General features: G+C 37.9%; 3 protein-coding genes across 3 annotated transcripts in view; 1 reads left to right on the forward strand and 2 right to left on the reverse strand.

Moving 5' to 3' along the window:
• LOC135204721 (zinc finger protein OZF-like) overlaps positions 1 to 24,221 on the reverse strand; it is a 459,750-nt gene that overhangs the window by 352,129 nt on the left and 83,400 nt on the right. The window lies entirely within an intron of this gene.
• LOC135204539 (uncharacterized) lies at positions 8,971 to 9,612 on the reverse strand. Its single transcript, XM_064234702.1, has one exon. It carries the CDS (start codon positions 9,610 to 9,612, stop codon positions 8,971 to 8,973), a length of 642 nt encoding a protein of 213 aa, XP_064090772.1.
• Positions 12,383 to 24,221, forward strand: part of LOC135204720 (gastrula zinc finger protein XlCGF8.2DB-like) — a 51,366-nt gene continuing 39,527 nt past the window's right edge. The window contains exon 1 of the mRNA XM_064234874.1: positions 12,383 to 12,521. The gene's annotated coding sequence lies outside the window, so the exon portion shown is untranslated. The remainder of the gene's footprint in view (positions 12,522 to 24,221) is intronic.

Genomic DNA, 24,221 nt, shown 5'->3' on the forward strand with positions numbered 1-24,221 from the left:
TTCCATGGGTTTAATTTCTGTCTCTGTTAGGTCATACACTCCATGCATGTGTTCTCTTAAAGATATATGGTATTTCATCTGCTGTCATAATCTTTTCACTATTCCTTCCATGTCATGTTTATTTTGTTCTTTCTTGCCTTCACTCATATCTCTCCTAGTTTTGTTTTCTTCTTTTTTGTATTTTGTTTCCCAGAATTTTACCAGCTCTTTCCCTAGGGTTTCTCCCTTCAGTCTCTTTGCTTATTTTTTTGTCGTATATCCTTATCCATTCTTTTTCTGAGGGGTGCTTTCCTCTCAGCATGTCTATATATTCCCAGATTTTTTTTCATGTGTCTGTTTTTATCATTCATTATCTCATTTCTAACCTTTTCTTCATATTGCTTTCTTTATTTATTATCTGTACCTTTTGTTTTTGTTTAAGATATGCTTCTTCATAGTATCTCTTTTCTTCTATTCTTGTGGCTTTCCTTTTAATTTGTTATATATCTTCTTTTTGGCTTATTTCCTTCTTTATTTCTTTAGTGACCCCCATACTGGTTTTCTATTTCTTCTTGTTTTCCTTTTTTTAACCTTCTTTTGATTATCTTCTCTAGGTTATTTGCTTTGGCTTCACTCATTGTTTCCTCCAACTGGGTTAGATCTCCTTTTCTGTCTTGCTGGCTTACTTTATATTCTATATATTCAATGTATTTCCTGTGACTCTTCTGTAATTTTCAGATATTTGATTTCTTTTCTTTCATTTCTGAAAGTCCTTCCTTACTTTAGTGTTCATTCTGAATTGGACCTTTAAGAGGTGATGGTCTGATAGGTGATATTCATATTTTCCCTCATCTATCTCCATACATTCAGAGTTTTTATAGATATTTTGGTTGACTAGGGCAAAGTCTATAGTGCTGTTCTGATCTCCTTCTACTCCAAGTTATCTCTCCTTTGCATCTGGGATCTCCATTTAATAGCGTTAGGTCGTATTTTTCCATTAGGCTCATAACGCATTTTCCATTTTGGTGAAGTTCTTGTGTCCCTATGAAACCTAAATGCCCATTGAAATCCCCATGGACAATCACAGGCAGGTCTGTGCCTTCTCTATTGCTGCATGTAAGGAGCTTATTAATCGTTTATTTCTTACTTTATCATTAGTTGTTGTCCTAATCTCTTCATCTTTTATTCACTTTTCCACTTTTTATGTATATTTACGGTCAATTTATTTTCCAAGTCTCTTTCCCACTTTACTGTGTCCCAGATTCTGGCTTTGTCCTTAATTTTTGTTTTGGACATCCTTCCACGTTTTTTCTTAAATAGATTTTAATTTCGTGCATGTACTTTTCCACTGTTTCCCACCATTTTCTTTCCTTTTCTTGCATATCTGTAATTATTTTCTTCAGTAACTCTTTCCGTCCATTTATAGTATTTATTTACATAATTTAGCTTTCCACTTATAATTCTGCTTTTTCATGTAAGATGCTTCTATCTTACCCTTAATGTGGCTACTACTGTGCTTCTACAAGCTCCTAATATTTTCCTATAAACCCCATTCTCTATTCTTTGCAATTTTTCTATTTCTGTATCTGTTAAATTAACTACATTGGTCCCATATAAGATTGATGGTAGAGCTATATTTTTCCAGTATGTTTTACTTATAAGTACTTTGTTACAGCTTTTCTCTATCACTGAATAGGTTAGGTTGGCTAAATTCTGTGCTTTGTCCATCATTTCCTTTTTCTGTAGCTTAAACAGATTTTTAGTATTGTTTACCTTTATTCCTAAATATGTTATATTTTCCCGCACTTTTATATCCTCAATCTCTTCTGGTTTTTCCTTCATATTGAAAATAATGATGCTGCTTTCTCTTTATTTATATTTTCTAGCCCACATTTGTTTCCCATATCTGTTAAAATCTTTATATTTTTCCTTGCATCTTCTATATTTCCTGATAATACTAACCCATCATCAGCAAATCCTGTCCCTTCCTCCTCCATTTTCCTAATTATCAAATATGTCATCAATTTGAAAAGTGATGTAGAACCTGTGCACCCTTGCCTAATTCCACTGGTAATTTCCATTTCCTGTTCAGCTCCCTCCCCTAGGTCTATTAGTGTGCTATCCCCTTCGTATATATAGCTACTGCCTCTATGATTTTGAATGTATTTTGAACTGTTTCATGACTTCGATCATAACTTCTCTCTTTTTACAGAGTCAAAGGCTTACTGTAATCGATAGCTTTATTACTATTAATGGTTGTCTATTCCTATAGCTCTCTTCTACAAATATTGTAGTGTAAGAATATCATCTTCAATCATACTCCCTCTTGTGAATCCTGCTTGGCATTCGTGATCTTCTTCATTCAGTCTGAGGTGTGCTTCTATTTTATCTTTTATCAGCATCATAAATACTTTATATAATATATCTAATAAAGCTATTGGCCTTAGATCCTTGGCCTTTGGTTTCCTTTTCTTTTCTGTCATTTTCGCTCTCGATTTCTTCCAAGATTCAGGCTTTTCTTTGATTTCTAGCTCTTTGTTGTAGCATCTAACCAATACTTCTATACAGGTTTTGCTCTTCATTAATGCTTTGTAAAGCTCTGGTTTGATTCCATCTGGGCCTGAAGCTTTTTTTGCTTTGAGCTTACTTAGGCAAGCTATGACTTTTCCTCGGTTATCAGAGTTTCCTGCATTGGTATTATTTTCCTTTTGCTACCATCAATGGGCCCACGTGTTCTATTAGTACTTATGGGAATCTATAGTCTCTAATTCTTATGGAATCATCTATTTCTGCCATTTCATTCTCATATTCCATCCTTTTCTCTTCATTCCAGATTTCCTTTATTTTATTTTCGTGTTTACTGTATATGGCTCTCCAATAATTCACTAATTCGTCCTTTGTTTCAGCCTCATTTAGCTTTCTTCCTTGTTCATTATATAAATGTATTAACACCCTATCATAACTACATAAGTGGCAACTCCTACCTTTTAGTAGCGGCCGGCCTCTCTTTGCAAGCATACCATCTCCTCAAAAATTTCATATAACTTCTCATTGACTAAAGTAAAATCTATTATACTTTTCATCTGCATCCTCTCCCATGTGTAGACTCCAGTGCATCTTTCTTCTCCATAAAGTAGTATTAGCCTAGTTCATTCATCCATTCTAGTATTATTTCCCCGTTTCTGTCTGTATTCTGGTGACCAAAGAAACCTTCATGGCCATTAAAAACTCTCAATATTAATCATGATTCTTAGTCATTTATGTTTTTAATAATGTTTTCGCATTCCAATTTTATTGCTTTATCTCTAATTTTATCCTCCTCTGTATTTCCTACTGATAAGTATAACAACAAAATATGAATAGTATTATCGTATATTTTACATTTAGCAAACAATAAATCTTTGCTAATAGTCTCTACCTTGTTTAACTCTGTGTTATCACTGTTTCTATATAACATCATTAACCCTCCCCCTTTTTTGTCTTTCATCTCCCTCATATTTTCTATTTTATTTATACCTTTACTTAATGCTAACTTGTCTAGTTTCTGGTGAGTTTCAGTTAAACAAAATATCTTATTATCATTGTCTATAACACTTTCTATTTCTACTATCTTTGTCTAGTTAAACATTGTATATTTATCATATATGTTTTAAACTTTATTTCAACTTTTTTTTATTTTGGCTCCTTGGTTAATGTATTGTTTTCATCTCCGTTTATTGCATTTCTCCTATTGCCCCATCCAGACTCTGAAAATTTTCATTTCTGATCAGTTTGCCCTTCCTAATGTACCATCCCTGTTCCCCCCTTTCTTTCTTGTCTTTGAGTTCCTGTCTCGATATCTTATCCTGTTCTCTTTCTCTGTAGGTTAGGTCTGGTGCTATGAATAGGTATTCTGTTGTATCCTACCTCTTGCTTCCCCTTGAGAATCTTGGCTTTTCCTATTACTGCCCATTTTTCCTTTTCACTTTTCATCTTGACTAAAATAGGACTTGGCCTAGGTTCTCTGTCTCTATCCTGATCGCCTGTAGTATTACTGGGCACCTGCATCTTATCATTTCTTACTAATCTACTTAGTTCTACTATTTCAGTGTCCCTTAGCCCCAGTTCCTCATTGAACAGCTTGCTACAGGTTTCTGTGTCGTTTCTAAGCCTAGTTTCATTATTTCCTTCTAAGCATTCCTTAATGTTGTAAATAACAAGGTTATTTTTATGATTTTCTTTCTCCCATAATTCCTCAACCTTTCCTCTAATCACTGTGTTAAAATCCTCACTTCTTACTCGCTCTTCAGGATCTAAGCCTCTTTTCATTCCATCAGCTCACTGAGTTTCCTTATAACCTCTTCTAGGGCACTCATCCTGCCGTGCCAATGACGTCATTCATCAAGACATCAAGGCCGGCCGTTGGGGTTTAAAAATTTCCAAAATAAATAAAAAGTTAATGTTAATAAATAGTTGGATGAAATAGTCTAATATTTAATTAAATATTCATTTTCGTTATATATCTTCTTTATTTCGTTATATATTTCGTTATATAACGAAATATGGATAATGTACGGAATTATAAGGATGGTAAGGGATAGCGAGCCAACTGCAAAGTCAGTGTATCGTTTGGTGAATAAATATACGAAATAATAAAACAAAATATTATAATATGTCTAAATGCAATTAAATCTCGTATAATTTTAACATATATTTACTATCGTTATGTATTTTGTTATATTATGCATTATGAAATAGTGATAATGTATGTATTTCATATGCAAGTACAGTATAAGTTTTGGGTGTAAGGGATAGTGAGCCAGTTTTGGACGCCACCCGATCACCCGATGATTCCTGGTTCATCATAAGCAATAGATAAAAGGTTATATGTAGAAGCACTTTTGATAATAAAGGAAATTAACAGATCGTGAACAACTCAGAAGATGCATAAAGAGATCTTGAAGTTCCATTCGTTCAGCGAAACCTGAACTAATGGAACTAATGGACTTAACACAGAAGAACACAATTATGTGCATCACCGAAACGCATCTGAAACAGCAAAATTGCTATTCTCAACAGGTAGTAATACAGTGTGGTACACTCAATGAGAGATGAGGATGGAACCAAAGGAGGAGGTTTATTAATAATGTATAGATCCAAAGGAGATATCCAGTTAAAAAAAGGAAAATCAGAACACAGAGACATCCAACTAGTAATTATAGAGGGTAGTAATTATAAAGGATTAAGATTTAACCTAATCCTAGTCTACATGTCAGCTAGTGATATAGATAGAAACAATTGATTGATGAGCTCCTTACATCCTTGGGGACTTCAATGTGCATTTAGGTTTCATAGGGACACAAGAACTTGACCAAAATGGAAAATACTTCATGGATCTAAATGGAAAAATATGACCTAACACTATTAAATGGAGAGTCCAGCTGCAAAGGGGAGATAATCTGGAATAGAGGAGATCAGAAGAGCACTATAGAATTTGCCCTGGTTAACCAAAATATGTATAAAAACTACGAATGTATGAAGATATATAAGGGAAAGTATGACTATCACCTATCAGACCACCACCTCATAAAAGTCCGATTCAGAATGAACACAAAAGTAAGAAAACATTTAAAAATTGAAAGAAAAGAAATCAAATACCTGAAAACAACAAAAGAAGTCCACCAGGGAATACCTTGAATATATAACGTAAACAAAGCCGATAAAACAGAAAAGGAGCTCTAAAACCCTGCTGGAAGAAACAATGTGTGAAGCAAAAACAAATAACCTAGAAAAGATAATGAATAAAAAGAAGGTTAAAGCAAGGAAAGCAAGAAGAAAGAGAACTATTATGGGTCACCAAAAACATAAAGAAAGAAATAAGCCAAAGAAGGATGTATATAACAAACTGAAAAGTTAAGCCACAAGCATAGAAGAGAAGAGATGCTATGAAAGAAGCTACTATAAACAAAGACAGATTGATTGATTGATTGATTGTGTATTATATCTGGCGTTACAACATCTTGGTAAATGACACCGAAATAAATTAAATAGAAAAAATTAAATTTTTAATAAATTTCATATAAAAATATCAATAAATATATTATAAAAAATTTCTTCATATATAAGTTCTTACAATAGACAATCTATGTATAATTTAGATTTGGTTGAGGGGGCTCGCCTCCCTCATATAGATATATAAACTGCCTATGAATGAATAGATCTGGATCAGGGTGGATTCCCCTTATACGACAAATGTGCATAGTTATCGTTTTACTGGCAGAAAATCTAAAACCATTAACCTTAGCCCATTTTACTATATTGTCAATGGCAGAGCTGAAGGCGCGTTCAGCCACTGCCATCCTTGATGCTGCAAAGGAAATTGACACGTCATCAACAAATAGGGTATATGTTATATCTGGGGGAATTATTTTAGAAACCCCATTGATTACCAAGGCGAACAAGGTTACACTTGAAACACTTCCTTGTGGTACTCTCCCTTCTTCTTGATTGAACACATCTGACAATGTTGCCTCCAACCTGAACCTGAAATATCCTATTATTTAAAAAAACCTCAATAAAGAGGGGCAAATTGCCTCTCAGGTTACATTCATAAAGGACCCTCAAAATGCCATATCTCCATGTTGTATCATAAGCCTTCTCTAGATCAAAGAAAACAGTGATGTGATGCTGCTTGTTGGCAAAAGCTTCACATATTGAAGATTCCATTTGTACCAATACACCAGTTGTGGAGTGCATACTCCAAAAACCACACCGAGTAGTCGAAAGGTATTTACCTCTTTCCAAGTACCACATCAATCGTGTGTTCACCATTTTTTCCATGATCTTACACAAACAAGATGTCAATGCAATAGGACGATAATTTTTCTGTCTTGAACGGATCTTTTCCAGGTTTCACAAATGGCAGTAATTTTAACTTCTCCCAAAGCTTGGGGAAGATGTTCTCGGTAAATTCTGTTAATTAGGCTTAATATGAAAGTCTGGTATTTTCAGGAGTATGCTTAATCAATGAATATGTTATATCATCCAGTCCATGAGCTGATTCATTACATTTATTCAACGCTGATTCAAATTCTCTAATAGTAAAAGGAGCATTGTACTGCTCATGTCTTGAGGTATTAAAATCATTTTCGACCTGTTCCATTATCCGTCTTTGAGCTGAATAGGGTCTATCATCATTTTTCTTTGCAACATTAGCAAAATGATTAGCAAACTCATTTGCCACTAACTGGGGGTTTGTTTCTACCTCGCAACCATTGACCTTGATAACTGTAGGTTGACAAGGAGTGAACTTGCCTGCTATTTTTCTAACTCTCTTCCAAACTAGAGTCAGAGGAGTTTTTGAATTTAGTGAAGATATGAATATTGTCCAAGATTCTTTTCGTGTTTTTTTTTTATTTCCATGCGAAAATGAGCTCTCGCTTTTCGAAATTCTACACGATAATACTCACATTTTCGTCTGCGGTATCTGGTGAAGGCAGATCTCACAGTTCTATGAGTTTCTTGGCATTTACGAGTCCACCAGGGAACTGGTCGGCGTACAAATTTGCCGAAGTCCTAGGTATAGATTGAAGACCAGCTGAGAACAGTATTGTATTCAAAAAGTCAAGAGCGTCATCTACACGGGAAAGTCATCAGCAAGAGTCAGTCATCTATTGAGCTGTGCTCCTGGAATGTTGACCAATCAGCTTTACCAATGTTCCATTTGGGTAGCCTGAGATGGAGGACTTGATGCTACACTCACCACTATTGGAAAATGGTCACTGGTAAATCTGTCATTTATAGCTTTCCAAGTAAAGTCAATCAGACAGTCATCACTACATATAGATAAATCAATTGCTGATAACGTGCCTGTTTGAACATGAAAATGCATAGACTGTCCAGAGTTGAGGATCCCCACATTTTCATCTTCTATGATGGAACCTAAGCACCTTCCTCTTTGATTGGTGTTGATGTCACCCCAAAGAGGGTTTCTGCTATTCATATCTCCCAAAATAACAAAAGGACGTGGTAACTGTTGAATAAGAGATTTGAATTCATTGATGGGGAAGGCTTCGTTAAGTGGTACATAGAGAGAGCACACTGTATATTTTCTTTGCAAATGGATCTGCACACCTATCACTTGTATTGCTGATTGAATAATAATAGGATTTTGTGGGGTGTCATTTCCAACATACAAAACAACACCACCATGGCTTACAATATTTAAATTATAAGTGGAGTGATAGGATGTATACTCTCGTGGGCTGGGGCACATATTATTAACAATCATGGTCTCCTGCAGAGCTATACAGACAGGAGACACTTCTGATATGAGCAGCCTTAACTCTTCCCATCTAGCTCTTAATCCCTGACAGTTCCACTGGAGAAAATTAATGAATTTTACTTTCCTTTAGAGGCTGTTACATTCGAGCCTCTTTTAAGAGCTTTCAGCTTACAACCTTGCTCTTTTTTTCCTGGAAGGAGATTGATTGGTTAAGGCTGCCTTCCGTTTTAGAGGGTTATCAGTCTCAGGAACAGCATACAAAGCTGGTGTCGCCTGAGGAGGGGTGTGAGGATCGGATATTGGTGCATCCTCGAAAGCATTTACAGGTAGTACAGCCTCCAGAGAGGCGGGAGTGCCAGGTACTCCTGGCACAGCCTCCAGAGAGGCAGGAGTACCAGAAATCACTGGCTCTGCTTCCATAGAAGCAAGAGTGCCAGAAACCACGGGCACTGCCTCCAAAGAGGCGGGAGTGCCAGAACCAACTGGCACCACCTCCGAAGAGGCAGGAGCATCAGAAATCATTGGCACGGCCTCCGAGGAGGCAGGAGCACCAGATATCACTGGTGCAGCCTCCGAAGAGGCAGGAGCACCAGAAATTACTGGTGCAGCCTCAAGAGAGGCAAGAGCACCAGAAATCACTGTCGCAGCTTCCGAAAAGGAAGGAATGCCAGCAACAGCTGGCGCTGCCTCCAAAGAGGCACGAGTAGAGGTCATCACTGATTTTCTATTTAAATTATCCTTGGTAACATTTGTGTTTCTTCTTCGATTTGCAGCAACACTGCAATACGTTCTGTTACCCTTAAAGTTTGAATTTCTTTTTCGATGATGTACACATCACAATTAAGTGAAGACGATGGATGATTGTCTCCACAATGTATACATCTGGCTTGTTTACCACACATGCCATGGTCCGGCTCACTGCACTTGACACAAGTAGCCGGCTTGCCCTTCAGTCTCTGTCTACAGGACTCTAACATATGTCCGAACTCTTGACAATGGAAACATCTCCTCGGTCTTGGGATATATTGTTTGATCTTAAAACGTAGCCAGGCTGCTTTAACTATAGAGGGCAATCGAGTAGAATTGAATGTAATAATTAAATTGGGAAGTGGGACAAAGACTCCATTTACCCTCTTCTTCATTCGTTCAATTCTTATTACACCTTGATCTTTTAATTCCTCTACAAGGTTTTTCTCAGAGTAGGTCATCAGCTGGGGTGCATATATCATTCCCTTGGAGTAATTCCAAAAGGCATGTACTGCACATTCCACTTTGACTCCTCCAAGGTGTGGTAATGCTTTCAATATTTCAGTTTCTTTTGTTGAGGTAGATTCCACCGTCAGCTTTCCTCGACCTTCATAAGAAATCATAGGTTCTCGGCCACGACACTTCACGATATCTCAATACACACCAAAATATCAGAACTTGATTCTTCCAGATTAAAAGTTAGGTACTTATCATAAGACTTTTCAAATATTCCCGGTCCAATTTCAAATATGCTTCTGTTCAATATCCCTTTACTCTGTACTGGAGCATAGGGTTTCAGTGTACTAATTACACTGGAAGGTTTAATGATTTCTCCAGAGGAAGGTTGTCAGGGAAGGTTCCAGCTGCCATCAACTGTGCCGATTCACCACCATCAAAGGGCCCAGCGGTACTTGAATCTTTATTTATTTTTATCATAAAGATTAAAGATTGAAAAAAAAAATAAACCTGAAAACCTTAAAAAGATATCATCAACCTTTCATGGAGATTATTCTTCCACTAATGGCACAAACGAGAACCGACTCCCAAATGTCCGCATCTCTACCCTACCCCACAAGGGATGGCACAACATGATTAGAGTGGCCCAAGTGTAAGCCAAACCCGCTTGATAGGACTGAGAGTATTACAAGAATACAATCATCCCCACCCTAATCACATTATGGGCAAACCGGACAGAATGCCGAGAGTCCTATCCACAAAACTAAACCCCCCTGGAATCCGTGGTCCAGCCCTGCAAAATAGTTCCACCTGATATCACTCAGGTCCGAACATTATCGGGCAGTTGATGGTCCTGCCACGGTTCCCACTACTTAGCTTCAGCTATAAAACCCCAGTCCCAGCTATGATATCTTTTCTGTTTACCAGGTCCAGTAAATTTTAGCAAAGGTGTAAATTTCCACATAATTAATCCAAAGAAAAAAAAAAAGAAAAAAATACATGAAGGAGAAGAATGTAGTAAGAATGAAAAATTGCAGAAAGAAGGAAAAGTTCTGACTAATTTAGTTTAGACCAGCAGCTGGGCCCCAAGGACCAGTGAGAAAGCAACCCCACCAGGCATCACGCCCCAGTTGCTGGTCCCTAAGCCCCCTACCCATGTCAAGGGGTCAGCATCTAGGGGGAAGCAAAGACAGAAAGTACAGATAGTAATAAAGGAAACACATAAAGATTATGAAGAAAAAATTAGAAATGAGATAATGGATGACATAAAGAGACTACCCCAGAAAAAGAATGGGTTAGGATATACGACAAAAATAATAAGCAAGAGATTAATTAAGGAAGAATTCTACCTGCAAAGAAAGGGCTGGTCAAATCAGGAAAACAATACACCCAAAAGAAGCAAACAAAATAAGAGAGATATGGAATGAGAGCAAAAAAGAACAGTATGAGCATGAAATGGTAGAAATGATGAAAAGACCAATGACAAGATAAGAAAAGCATAGGAGAGAAAAAAATGGATGGAGTGAATGACGCGATAAAGACAGAAATTAAAGTCAGAAGTATAACTGCAGAAGAAGTAAAAAAAAAAAAAATCAACTAGAGAAAAGGAAAACTAATCCAATAAAGCACCGGGGACGAAATGAAACCAGTTCTGTTCAAACTATTCTTACAAAGCACCAACAGTCAAAGGGAATTGGCAGAATGTTTAAACAGCATACTGAAAGGCAGGAAAATATAGAGCAGCTTGTTTAGGTAAAAAAAAAAAAAAAAAAAAAAAAAAAACACTTACACCCAAGAAGCAACACCCCACAGTCAAAGATATTAGGTCAATTGCACTAACAAGTGTATTATATAAAGCAGTGGTTCTCAACCTTTATATGACCACACCCCCTCTAAGAGCTCCTTCCTTCCATGCCCCCCTTGCATATGTAAGGGATTTCGAGGGATAGTAGGCAGGGAGGTCAATAATTACAACACATTGTAAGCTCAACGACTCTAACTAGGGTAGCAGACTATAGGAAAGTAACGTTATAAGGCAATACTTTTGTATTTTTTCATACACTTCTGATTATTAGTTGCTCACTCTTGTTAAGAGAATAACGAATATAACGAAAGATTTTTTTTATTCATTTTCCCCTAGGGCTTGCACCTCCCCTGGAGATTGCTGATGTCCCCAGGTTGAGAACCACTGATATAAAGTTTTCATGGGGATCCTGAAAACCAAAATAGAAAACGAATTTAGAAATATAGAGAAAACAAATGAACTGTAATCAAGCTTTACTGTACAAAGAAGAAGAATTGATAATTTATATATCTTAGAATATTGGATTCAAGAAATGTAGAGAAAAAAAGGACCCAATATTTGCGGTAGATATAGACTTCCAAAGAGCATTTGACTCCGTTAATAGAAAAAAAGCTCATAGAGACCTTGATGGCTAATAGCTATGCTTTTATTTGCCAATCTGCTGAAGAGGTTGAAAATTGGAAAGAATGTATAAAAGAATTGAAATTCCCCCTACTACTATTAATACCACATCGGCCATTTATTCTAATATCTAATAATGAAATAAATTATCGGTTTTTTTTATTATTTCTCCAGTGATTATATCTAACTTCCCCCTTTTCATCTATTAGATTTGAATCAAAACGTCAAATTCTCAACGGGAACCACGAACGAGAAGTCCTTAGGAGACGACGCCCAAAACGTAAACAAACCGCTATTACCGGAATCCATTATTTGGCCTAATAATTACCATTATATTATTCAGTCTATTAGTAAATTACATAAATTTTTAATTATATTCCCACTGATTGCTTACAATTATCCACAAATTGACTTATTAGAACGAATGAAAATGACCGAACTGCTTCTAAACCACAACCACAAACATTAATACTATAAAATAGAAGACGCTCAATATGTCAACAAAGCGACGCCATTGACCGCCTTAGTAGCGTAACTTTATTCAAAGTTCAAACGTATTTTTCTCTTCTATAATTGCCGTCTTAATCAAGACAATTCTTAATCAATCGTAATAATTGGTAAATTACAGGAATCACCGATAATTGCTGTAATGTGAGTAACAGATGTTTGTACTAGCTAGGTTGTATCATTAACTTCTAGAGTTATAGTAGGTAGCCTCTGTTCTTTATTCTCGTAGGTTACCCTATCGACCTTAGCCTTCTATGGGGTCTTGTCCTGAGACTGTCTAAATGAAATGAGTTATATTTTATGATGTCTCAATGATTTATTCATAGGCTAATGTTGGGTTTAGGCTAGGCTGTAAATTTCTGTAGGATCTCAAAAGTGTAGGCTACAGGATGCCTGTATCCTGTATCCTGGCTTACTTTATCCTAAGAATGTCTGGTTCAGTGATACTCTATGATTTTTTAATGATTTCACAGAAGGTTTAGGTACGGCAATTTAATCTATAGGGGAAACAACCGACTGGAGTATCCGAGTCACTCTACCGCGTTTGAAGCCACCCTCTGAAAAAGTACTTTAACACGTCCTGACACCGGAGATGGTCATCAGTCATGAGTTGTTGGTGGTGAGAGCAGGAGCTCAAGACCTCTACTCTCCTTTCAAAGTAAGTATTTTCTCGAAAGTTAGAAATTAAGGCCATAGGTATTTTAAGATTAAACAGAGGGTAATGAAAAGTCTGGCTCTACGCAGTGCACACTACCTCCATGACGCTTTCGAAATTTTTACTTACAACTACCAATATTTTGAAGATTGACACCATCTCAATGTTTGCGGAGTCGCTTGTGTCAACAAACTTCCCATTTCCTGTGCTAAATTTGCACACCACTTGTACTCATAGACGCTGGGCACTTTCATCACTACAGTCGTAAACGACTTTCAACCACTACTTTTTTAAGAAAACTACGATTTTTGGTAAAAGAGGAAGAAGCGTGCACTAGATAATTATTTAAATAGATAGTTAAACGGTAGTATAAGGTCATGAATTGCATAAATATTTTTACATATTCATGATTATTAAATTGAAAATATTCGTTGTTGAAAAAGTAACTAGATACCCGACTCAAATATCAACAATTTTGCTGGTTTATTAGTGTTGCCAATTGGTATGTGTTTACCCGCCAAACTGGGTATAAGACTTACACAAAACCAGGGAAATAAGTGAAATTAGCGTATCTATTTGTAGTATATATGCATATTAGAGCAAATTTCTCATTATTGTGCATTACTTTGGCAACTAGAATTCATGGAAACAGTTTGTAAATGTATCGGGCGTATGGTGAATAGCCCTCCAAATAGATTGGCAACGATGAGTCATTTTGCCGTCGTTCTGCTCGTATTGTATTTCGGAAATATCTGTAATTTTTGGGGTTAATTTGGGTGCAAAAAAAGGATAATAGACATGAATTGAATAAACATTTTGAAGTATCAAAGTAAAGTTTAAACTAAATAATGAGTAAAGTAAACACCTAATAAACCATGTACTTGTGTGCTGCTCGCAACTGTGTTTGTGGAGTGAGCGCTTAGGAACCAGGAACAGCAACGTAGTTCAAGTGCAATTTGGAGTGAATTAAGACTAAAACATGTATAATTACAATCAAATAAGCACTTTGGAGTTTCAGTCGTGATGGTAGTAAGGATAAAACCACCGCTTACAAGGTAAAAATGAATTTCAGTTCAAACCATGACCCCGGAATAAAATAAGTTTAATACTTTCACTAATATAGGCAACAAAATGTTGTTTTATTGTGCTGATTACAACTGCAATCTTGAGTAAGATCAATAAATGTTACATACATACAATAAACATTGTTCAAATGAGTGCTGGGAAAGATGGTGGCTTGGCTGTGGTTACGAATGGCAAGTCACGTGGTTGCCACCATATTAGATTTCAAAACTGCCTTGAAAACATATTTTACGAAGAGCTCACATGCTTATTTTAGTTTGTATGGCGCTTTCATATATCACATTATGTTAACGAAACTTCAATCTTTTGAATGCTATGCTTAAAGATGTAATTGTATTCTTGTTTTGCCAATTAAATATTGAGTGAATAAGGCTGAGCCACATGATGACGATGGCTCCACTGCGGTATTCCCCCCTAACCCTATAGCCTAGGCTAGGCTATAGCCCCATGTCTTAGGTTATTTTTTCAATTGACCAAAGACAAGTAGAGGAGGATTTATGCTACGAAATAACTGGTGCAAAATGTGTCTTTCACCAGTGTTTGTCTTTTATTTTTATAGGCATTCACCTACTTACAATGGGGTTAGGTTCAAAACCCATCGTTTGTTAGAGAAATCATATCTCGAATATAGCCTAACCTACACTGCGGTAAGTTTCATCCTTACTTATATGGTAGCCTAGCTTACACTACACAGTATACTCTATACACATGTGGTATAGTAATTATTTTAATCAGCTAATTCTCTACATTCAATGCAGTTTGACTTATGATAATTCAGTACAATGAGAAATTGAATAACACTAACAAGAGTAAGCCTAGCATATACTATGGTACATTCAATGCAGTTTGACTTATGATAATTCAGTACAATGAGAAATTGAATAACACTTACATGAGTAAGCCAAGCATATACTATGGTATATCATATACATATACAGTAGCCTAGCCTACAGTATACCATATACTACACGTATGGTATAGTAATTATACCAGCTAATTTTGGATGTTCATTGCATTCTGACATGATAATTCGGTGCAAAAAGAAATTGAACCTGAAATGAGAATCTGATCATATGAAATAATTCAACATAAAAAAGAAATTGAACATGAATCAGATTCAGTCTGACATTGTCATAATTGAATGGTGTAAGGCTGTTGATGGTTACATATTATGAAATACAAACGTAACAAATATCTATCTTTTCCATGAATCATCTTTAAAAAGTCATATATTCCTTCACTATATCCAGTAATATTGTATGTATTCTCTTATTATTGTATTAATTATAGAATACTAACATAGTGGTCATTGTTTTGGTTTGGCAATCTGCTGATGGCAGATACGAATTTATTTCGCTGTACTTAACTCAATTCTGAGTGAATTTTCTTGCTTCTAGTTAGCATAAATGAATATCTAGATACTTTACTTATATGGGACAAGGTCATTTTTTGTTATACAATGTGTTTTCAAGTTGAAATATAACTTGAATACATCTCGTGAACTAAATTATTTTCTCCATAATAGATTGCGTTGGGGACATGTTTATTGTATAAAAAAATTGATTCAGTTCGCTATTTTCACTTGATTCCATTGTGATAAAAGCTTTATGTTCCTTATCTTTTATTAGCGTAAGAACAATAGTAAAATATGTTTTTTCATGCCAGGTAGTTTTGATTAAAATAGTTCTCCATCAATTTTATCTAGTTGTGTTTGATGGCATATCAAAGTATACGGGAGTTTAGTCCTTGTTGCTGATGCACGATAATAGTCATTAGCAGCTTGAACACTGTTTTCTCAGCTTAAGCTACAACTTTCAGTTTAAATTTACTAGTGCATATTACCTTCCAATCTTTTATCCATAGGGAATAAAGTCCTATTCTACATAACGTCATTTATAACATAACTGCGGTAATTGTTTACTATTGCACGATGGTTGAGATACAAGCAAGACGGATTTTGTGATCCGATTCGGTTACACTTTGCTGAAAAGTTGTATCTCGTTCAGTTGTTCATGGCTGTACACGTTAAAACTACTTTTATCATTCTCTTTTACTATCTGTAACTTACTTATCTAGAAGATAGGATAAAGACCCTGCCTGAGGGGGTATCAACCAGGTATGCATTTATCTTTACGCTTCACCTACTGCATGGTAGTTCTACAAATTTTAATGTTAGATTTCATAAACTTACTGGTAAATCTTGGCCTAGAATAAGAGAGAGAGAGAAAAAAGAATTTTCCTTTTTCAGATTGCTAACATTTGCTCCATGTCTTTATTTATCATATCTTCTAGTTAAATGATTTAAAAAAGTAAAGGAGAATGATAAACGTATTGTTAGTAACGTCATACAGTGTTCCCCCCATATTTGCGGGGTATGTTGGCAACTTACGACTGCAATTTGGACGTAAGTCGGCCAATGTTAATTTACTGTAAGAATATTATACTAGCCTAGCCTACACTAGGGTAATCAGTACCATCTTTACATATAGGGTAGCCTAGCCTACACTACGCAGCATACCTTATATATATATATGACATAGTAATTATTAATTTCAGCTGATTCTCTAGGTTCAATGCACATTGGCTTATGATAATTCAGTACATAGAGAAATTGAATAACATTTAAGTTAGCCTCGTGTATGCGATGATGTTTTCATGGTACGTATATCGTATAAATACAAATACAGTAACCTAGCCTAGCCTACAGTATACTGTATAATACATATATGATATAATTTAGTAATTTATTAATACAGTTGAACCTCTTGAAACCGGCATTCTATTGTCCAGAAACTCCTGTGGTTTGGCTTGATTTTAAATCAGCAGCCATTAGATCATTCTGCCGCCACCAGCGACGCGCCACATATTGTTTACAACTTCAAGGCAGCAAAAATTATGCCATATACCCTTTGTTAGTTATGTGAATATGCGAAGTCAAATATGTTTTTTATATGAACCTTGGAACAATAAATATATATTTTATAAATATTCTGCTTGAGAAGGCTCAACCAAGCTAAACCTTTTAACTTTTAAACAAAACAATGAGACATTTGTCAAGCACAAATTCCTTACTCTGTATGTGCTTGACAGACCGTTTTGATAATTTCTTTTATGTAACTGTATATTTACCTATTCGATATGCCTCCCATGAGATTATACAGTGGTACCTCGAGATACGAAATTAATCCGTTCCAAGGCGGCCTTCGTATCATGAGTTTTTCGTATCTTGAACTGTATTTTACATGTAAAATGGCTAATCCGTTCCAAGCCCTCCAAAAACACCCCAGTAAATTTCATAATAAAAGCTAAACTGACCTATAAACAATGAAATACTACAACAATTTGGACCATTCAATACCTAACTTAATACGTACTAGTAGTACTAATATGTATGTACCTGTAATTAAAGTGTATTAGTGTACATGGTATACAAGAAATACTGTACGTACATACGGACGTATGTTGTAAAATGTGGAAGCTTACCTTTCAAGTGAGGCTATCTCCGAAAGTGGCGACAGAGGAGGACGACAAACGGCAGAAAACTTCTTATAGTACGTACACTTAACTTTATGAAACACAAAAAAATGTCAGGAAAACATAAACTAAACTTTACAAAACACTAACAAAACTATAACACTTAACTTTACAAAAAACTTAAAATTAAATTTTTTTTTCTTTTTCTATTTTTACATTTTTTTTACTTTTTTATACTTTACATTTTTTTTTTTTTTTTTTTTTTTTTTTTACAAAATTACAATTTTTTTTTTTTTTTCTTCACCACTTTGAACTTTCTGTTTTTTCGTAGTATCACTTGGTTCTTCCTTTTTGCTTACTCCTACTTTAGGCCTCTTTAAAAAATAACTATCCAAGGAAGATTGCCTCTGCCTACTTTTCACAATGTTCCTGAAACGTATCAGGCAAACGTCATCGAACTGTGCAAGCATACGACCTGTGTAAGCCTTTTCGGGGTGTCTCTTTTCTACGAATTATTGCACCTTATGAAAAGCAGCTAGAGCATCCTTAATTTCTGCCGTTGTTATAGAGTCGTCGTCCTCCTCCTCACCTATGCTAGAACTCTTCTTGAACGACATTATGTTGCATGGCCTCCAACTCCTTCAGGTCATCCATCGTAAGCTCCTCTTGATGCTCCTCGAGAAGGTCATTGATGTCGTCCTCGTCGACGACCAGCCCCATGGACTTGCCGAGTGCAACGATCTCCTCAAGATCTGGTTGCAAAACAGTTTCAGGATCAACTGTTCCTGAATCTGCAGCACCAGCTTCGCCCACGTCGAATCCCTCGAAGTCTCGGGTAGATACGGCATCAGGCCAGAGTTTCCTTCATGAAGAATTCAAGGTTTGCCTTGAAACCTCCTGCCAAGCTTGGTCGATGAGTCGGATGCATATCACAACATTGAAATGCTCCTTCCAAAATTCACGCAAGGTGAGGTTTGTGGTATTGGTGATGTCGAAACATCTCTTCAAAAGATGTTTCATATACAGCTTCTTGAAGTTCGATATCACTTGTTGGTCCATGGGCTGGAGGAGAGGGGTGGTGTTAGGCAGAAGATAAAGAACCTTGATAAACGAATACTCCGCTAGGATATCTTCCTCGAGGCCAGGAGGGTGAGCAGGGCCATTGTCCAATACCAGCAGACATTTCAGAGGGAGGCGCTTCTCTTCCAAGAATTTCTTCACTGTCGGGCTGAAACACAGATTTGCCCACTCAGTGAACAAAAATCTCGTTACCCAGGCTTTCGCATTAGCCCTCCACATCACTGGAAGCTTCTCCTTAAGCACTTTGTGGGCCTTGAAGGCTCGAGGAGTTTCTGAATGATAGACAAGTAGGGTCTTCGCCTTGCAATCCCCACTGGCGTTTGAAAAAAGTGCGAGCGTAAGCCTGTCTTTCATAGGCTTATGCCCGGGTAGCTTCTTCTCTTCCTGCGTGATGTACGTCCGCCGAGGCATTTTTTTCCAAAAAAGGCCAGTCTTATCACAGTTGAAGACTTGCTGAGAACTGTAGCCTTTGTTGATCGTCATCTCGTCGAACGTCTTAATAAGGGCTTCGGCCGCTTTCGTGTCCTAGCTGGCCGCCTCACCATGCCGCACCACCGAATGGATGCCAGTCTGTTTACGGAATTTTTCGAACCACCCATGAGAAGCCTTGAACTCTGGGGTTGGCGTCGATGTCCCTTCTCCTCCATCGTCTTCGACCTGGGCAATCAAATCGACGAAAATAGCGCTGTCCTTGTGGCAGATAGCCGTCTCCGTTATCGTATCGCCAGCAATTTCTTTGTCTTTTATCTAGACAAGAAGCAGCCTTTCCATCTCATCGTGCATGTGGTTCCTCTTGCTGGACAAAATAGTCACGCCCTTGGAAGGTGTAGCTGCTTTGATGACATCCTTCTGCTTAAGGATGGTGCCTATTGTCGACGGATTTCAGCCGTATTCCTTTGCTATCACACTCATTCACATACCAGCTTCATATTTTTTAATTATCTCCATCTTCGTCTCAAAAGAAAGCATCCTCTTCTTTCCGTGAACTTCAACTTTCTTGGGACCCATGACTACGTATATACTGTACGTAATTTTGTTATGTAGTATACGTATGTAGTAAAGTTCTCACACAACACAATAAAGTACTAGTTCTACAATGAAATCACTAACGAATTTACGTTAATAAACGAAATCGTATAGAACGAATGAATTCCACGTGCTTACGATACCGATGATGCCGCGAAGTGACCAAAGAAGCACGCCGCTACGTAGATGCACGATGGGAGAGATGCTGACCAACAGGAGAGAAGGATCTTATGGCGGTGACTAGCATCAGGAACCAATGGGAGAGCGGGAGGATGGTGGCGAGTCTACTCAGTTGGCGGCGTGCGAGTTTTAAAATTGTTATCGGTGTTCCGGGCGAATCTCAGACTTAACAGCAATAACCTTTTGTATCTAGAACAATTTTCGTATGTAACGCCGCAAAAATCTTTGTACTTGCTTTCCTATCTCGAGTTTTTCGTAAGTTGAGCCTTTCGTATCTCGAGGTACCACTGTATGATGCTAGAGGCAAGAAGTGCAAGCATAAATCTTTATCCATGGTGAGAAAATATTTGTTCATTAGCGAATAGTTTCTGTTAATTTTGTTCATGAGACTTACCTATCAGATATATATATATATATATATATATAGTATATATATATATTTATTATAATTTATTCATATATATATATACTATATAATATATATATTATATATATATTCATATATATTTATATATATAGATATATTATATATATATATTTATATAATATATATATATATAATATATTATATAATATATATATATATATATATTATATATGTATATATATATATATATATATATATATATATATATATATATATATATATATATATATATATATATATATATATATATATATATATATATATATATATATATATATATACTATTATATATATATATATATATATTATTATATAGTCTCATGAACAAAATTAACAGTAAACTATTCGCTAATGAACAAATATTTTCTACCATGGATAAAGATTTATGCTTGCACTTCTTGCCTCTAGCATCATACAGTGGTACCTCGAGATACGAAAGGCTCAACTTATATATATATATATATATCATATATATATACTATATATATATAGATATATATATATATATAATATATATATATATATATATATATATATATATATATATCTATATATATATATATATATATATATATATATATATATATATATATATATATATATATATATATCATATATATATATATATATATATATATATATATATATATATATATATATATATATATATATATATATATATCTATATATATATATATATATATATATATATATATTATATATTATAGAGCTGTATTCTCTGAAGTCCGACAGAATTTCAAAACTTACGACACACGTAGTGGGAGGCCAGGTGGTTAGTACCCATTCCCGCCGCTGGGAGGCGGGTATCAGGAACCATTCCCATTTTCTATTCAGATTTTCTCTGTCGCCGGTAATGTCAACACCTGTTTTCAGTACCTCCGCCTTTGTATTTTGTAAACTTCGTTGTCACATAAGTATCCTGATTGTCTTTTGTTTTTTGACTTTAGATTTGTGGCTAGGCACACGCTATTGTGGACGGTTTATGATTTTGGCTTTGATTTTTCCTTGAACTAAGATGTCTGGTTCTAGTTCTGCTAGTGTCAGAGTATGTTGTATGGAAGAGTGTAAGGTGAGGCTACCGAAAGCTTCGGTAGATCCTCACACTGTATGTACGAGTTGTAGGGGACATGTGTGTTTAATAAATGACCGATGTAAGGAGTGTGAAAGTTTGTCTGATTCAGGTTGGAAGACGTATGATGCCTTTGTACGTAAGTTAGAGCGTGACAGGATCAGGAGGTCTTCCTCCAGGAGTGTATCAGGCAGTAGACGTCAGGGCAGTAATATTTCTCCTGCTAACCCTCCAGTAGACTTTGCTTCTCCTAACCCTGTGGTGTTGCCTTCGGGCCCTGAGATTGTGTCTGTGGAGGGTAATGCTTTTCTGTGATTTTGGATTCTCTCCGTAATCTAGAATCCAAAGTGCTCGCCTTGGAGACTGGTGCAGTGAAGTGCAGTGATAGTGCCCCTAGTGTTGTGGAGGGGGCGTCAGATCGGCCCCATAATGCCTCTAGGCCTGGACCTCTGTCGGACTCCCAGGAATCAGGGAGTGGGCATGTCGAAAGCACAAGGAGGGTTATGGGGGGCTCCCCACCGATCTGGCATCCCTTTGGCAGGACCTGTTGATGCTTCCCAGGCTGCCAAGGAGCGTGCTCGTGCCCGTATCCTGAAGGACTGCTTCTCGTCCTCCGAAGCATCCCCCCCGCGCAAGGGGTTGAGCTCTCGGAAGGACTCTCGCCCCTTGAAGAGAAGCTTCAGAGAGGAGGACGCTTCACGTCCTTTTTCTCCAGATGTTTTGCGGTCTTCTCTGGACTTTGACGCTTTTCCACCGCAGAAGAGGACCAGGACATCATCCGAGGATGACGCTGTTGAGCGCCCCAGTCGCTAGAGGGAGAGAGCTGTTGCTGTTCCTGTGAGAAGGAAGAAGGCGTCCCCTCGCCCCTCGTCTTCTCACAGGATCAGCCCTTCCCCTGAGAGGGAGTCTTCTCCTACCAAGAAGATGCTCCTTTGTATGCAGCAACAATTAGCTTCGTTGCTGGCGGAGAGAAAGGCAGAGCCGCGTCGTCGTAGGAAGGATGCCAGTCTGCCTATCAAGAGGTCCAGGCAGTCCCCCTCGCCTTCTCCTCGCTCATCTCTTTCACCTTTTTCGTCGCCCTCTGGATTTCGTTTCGCTCCCCAGCGTTTGTCTAGAGGGCGCGATGAGCGTCTCCCCAAACTCTCATCTGTCAAGAGGGAGGAAGACCTTTAAGCTCATCGCAGCAGGGATCGTCTTCCTTCTCGCCAAGACGCTCCTCTCACGTCCCTTCATGACGCTCGTATGCTGCTAAGCATGATGCTCGGTCTGCTGCGAGGCAGGACCCTTCTCAAGCTGCTAAGCTTGACGCTTCTCAAGCTGCTACTTCTCGCCAAAGGGTTCGTCAAGACGCTCGTCAGGACGCCTGTCAGGACACTCATCGGACTGCTCGTCAGGACGCCCAGCTGGACGCTTTTCAGGACACTCGTGCGGACGCTCGTCGGGACACTTGTTTGGACACTCGCCAACGCCTGGACGCTCATCAGGACGCTTGCCGACATCAGGACGCTTGTCAAGACGCTCATCAAGATGTTGCCTTCGCAGTTCTGCCAGACGCCTCGGAGGCTGTTGTGGAAGACGCCCAGCCTTGTGCGGAGAGTTCTTCTTCGAAGCGTAGATCTCTCTTGAGAGTTGGGTCTAAAGGTCTTAGACCTCTCCATTCTGTGGATTCATCTGTTGCTCCCATAGAAGAGGGAGAAGTAAGCAGTTCGATAGAGGCAGTAGATGAAGAGCAGCCTTCGACCTTGTCTTCTTCAGACTACCAGGTCTTGGCCCGACTTCTTCGTACTTCATTTGGAGACAAGTTTCAACCCTCGGCCCCTCGCTCTCCTCGTTCACAGTTATCATCTTCCAAATGCAGTAAAACGCCAGAATTTGTGAAAATGAAGACTTCCCTTTCGACGAAGAGAGCCTTCAAGAAGGTCCATGACTGGATGGATTCGAGAAAGGCCCAAGGCAAGACTTCCTTTGCCCTGCCTCCGTCGAGACTCAATGGCAAAGCAGGGATGTGGTATGAGACAGGAGAGGACGTTGGGTTGAGGGTCCCTTCCTCTGTCCAAGGCGACTTTGCAAGCTTAGTTGACGCTCCAAGGAGGTCCTTTCATCGGCGAAGGTGTCGTGGACGCCTTCTGAGTTGGATCACCATCTTAAGGGACTGTTTCGGACGATGGAAGTCTTTAACTTTTTGGACTGGTGTTTAGGAGTCCTGAATGTTCAGTCACGGAGTCGGACTCGATTAGTGCTAGCGTGTATGGACAAGACTGTAAGGGATGGTTCGGAGGAGCTGGCTTCGCAATTTTTACAGGGCTCTTGAAAAAGAGAGCTTTGTACTGCAACTTTACTGCGAAGTCTGTTTCTCCCTCTCAGAGGGCAGAGTTGCTGTTCGCCCCTCTTTCGAGCCATCTTTTCCCCCAGTCTATGATCAAAGATCTAGCCGTCAGCCTGCAGGAGAAGGCTACACAAGATCATTTGGCCCAGTCTTCCAGATGTCCAGCAGTCCCTTCGACTTCTACGCTAGGGCAAGCTTCCAAGAAGCAGAAGCCCTTTCGAGGGGGAGCTTCCTAGAGATCGTCTCCTCGAGGAAGAGGTCTCCCCAGAGGCAGAGCCCCTTCCAAGATCAGGGGTAAAAAGTGAGACATCAGCCCTTCAGACACCAGTCGGCGCCAGGCTTCGTTTATTTGCAAGAGCCTGGAGAGAGAGAGAGAGACGGACAGCTGGTCCCTCGATGTCATCGAGCGTGGATACAAGATCCCTTTCATCAAACCGCCTCCGCTGTGCACAACACCCAGGGATCTGTCACCCTCTTACCATCGGGAGAAGCAGCAGATTCTG

Source organism: Macrobrachium nipponense, chromosome 47 (assembly GCF_015104395.2).
Source record: "Macrobrachium nipponense isolate FS-2020 chromosome 47, ASM1510439v2, whole genome shotgun sequence".
NCBI lineage: Eukaryota > Metazoa > Arthropoda > Malacostraca > Decapoda > Palaemonidae > Macrobrachium > Macrobrachium nipponense.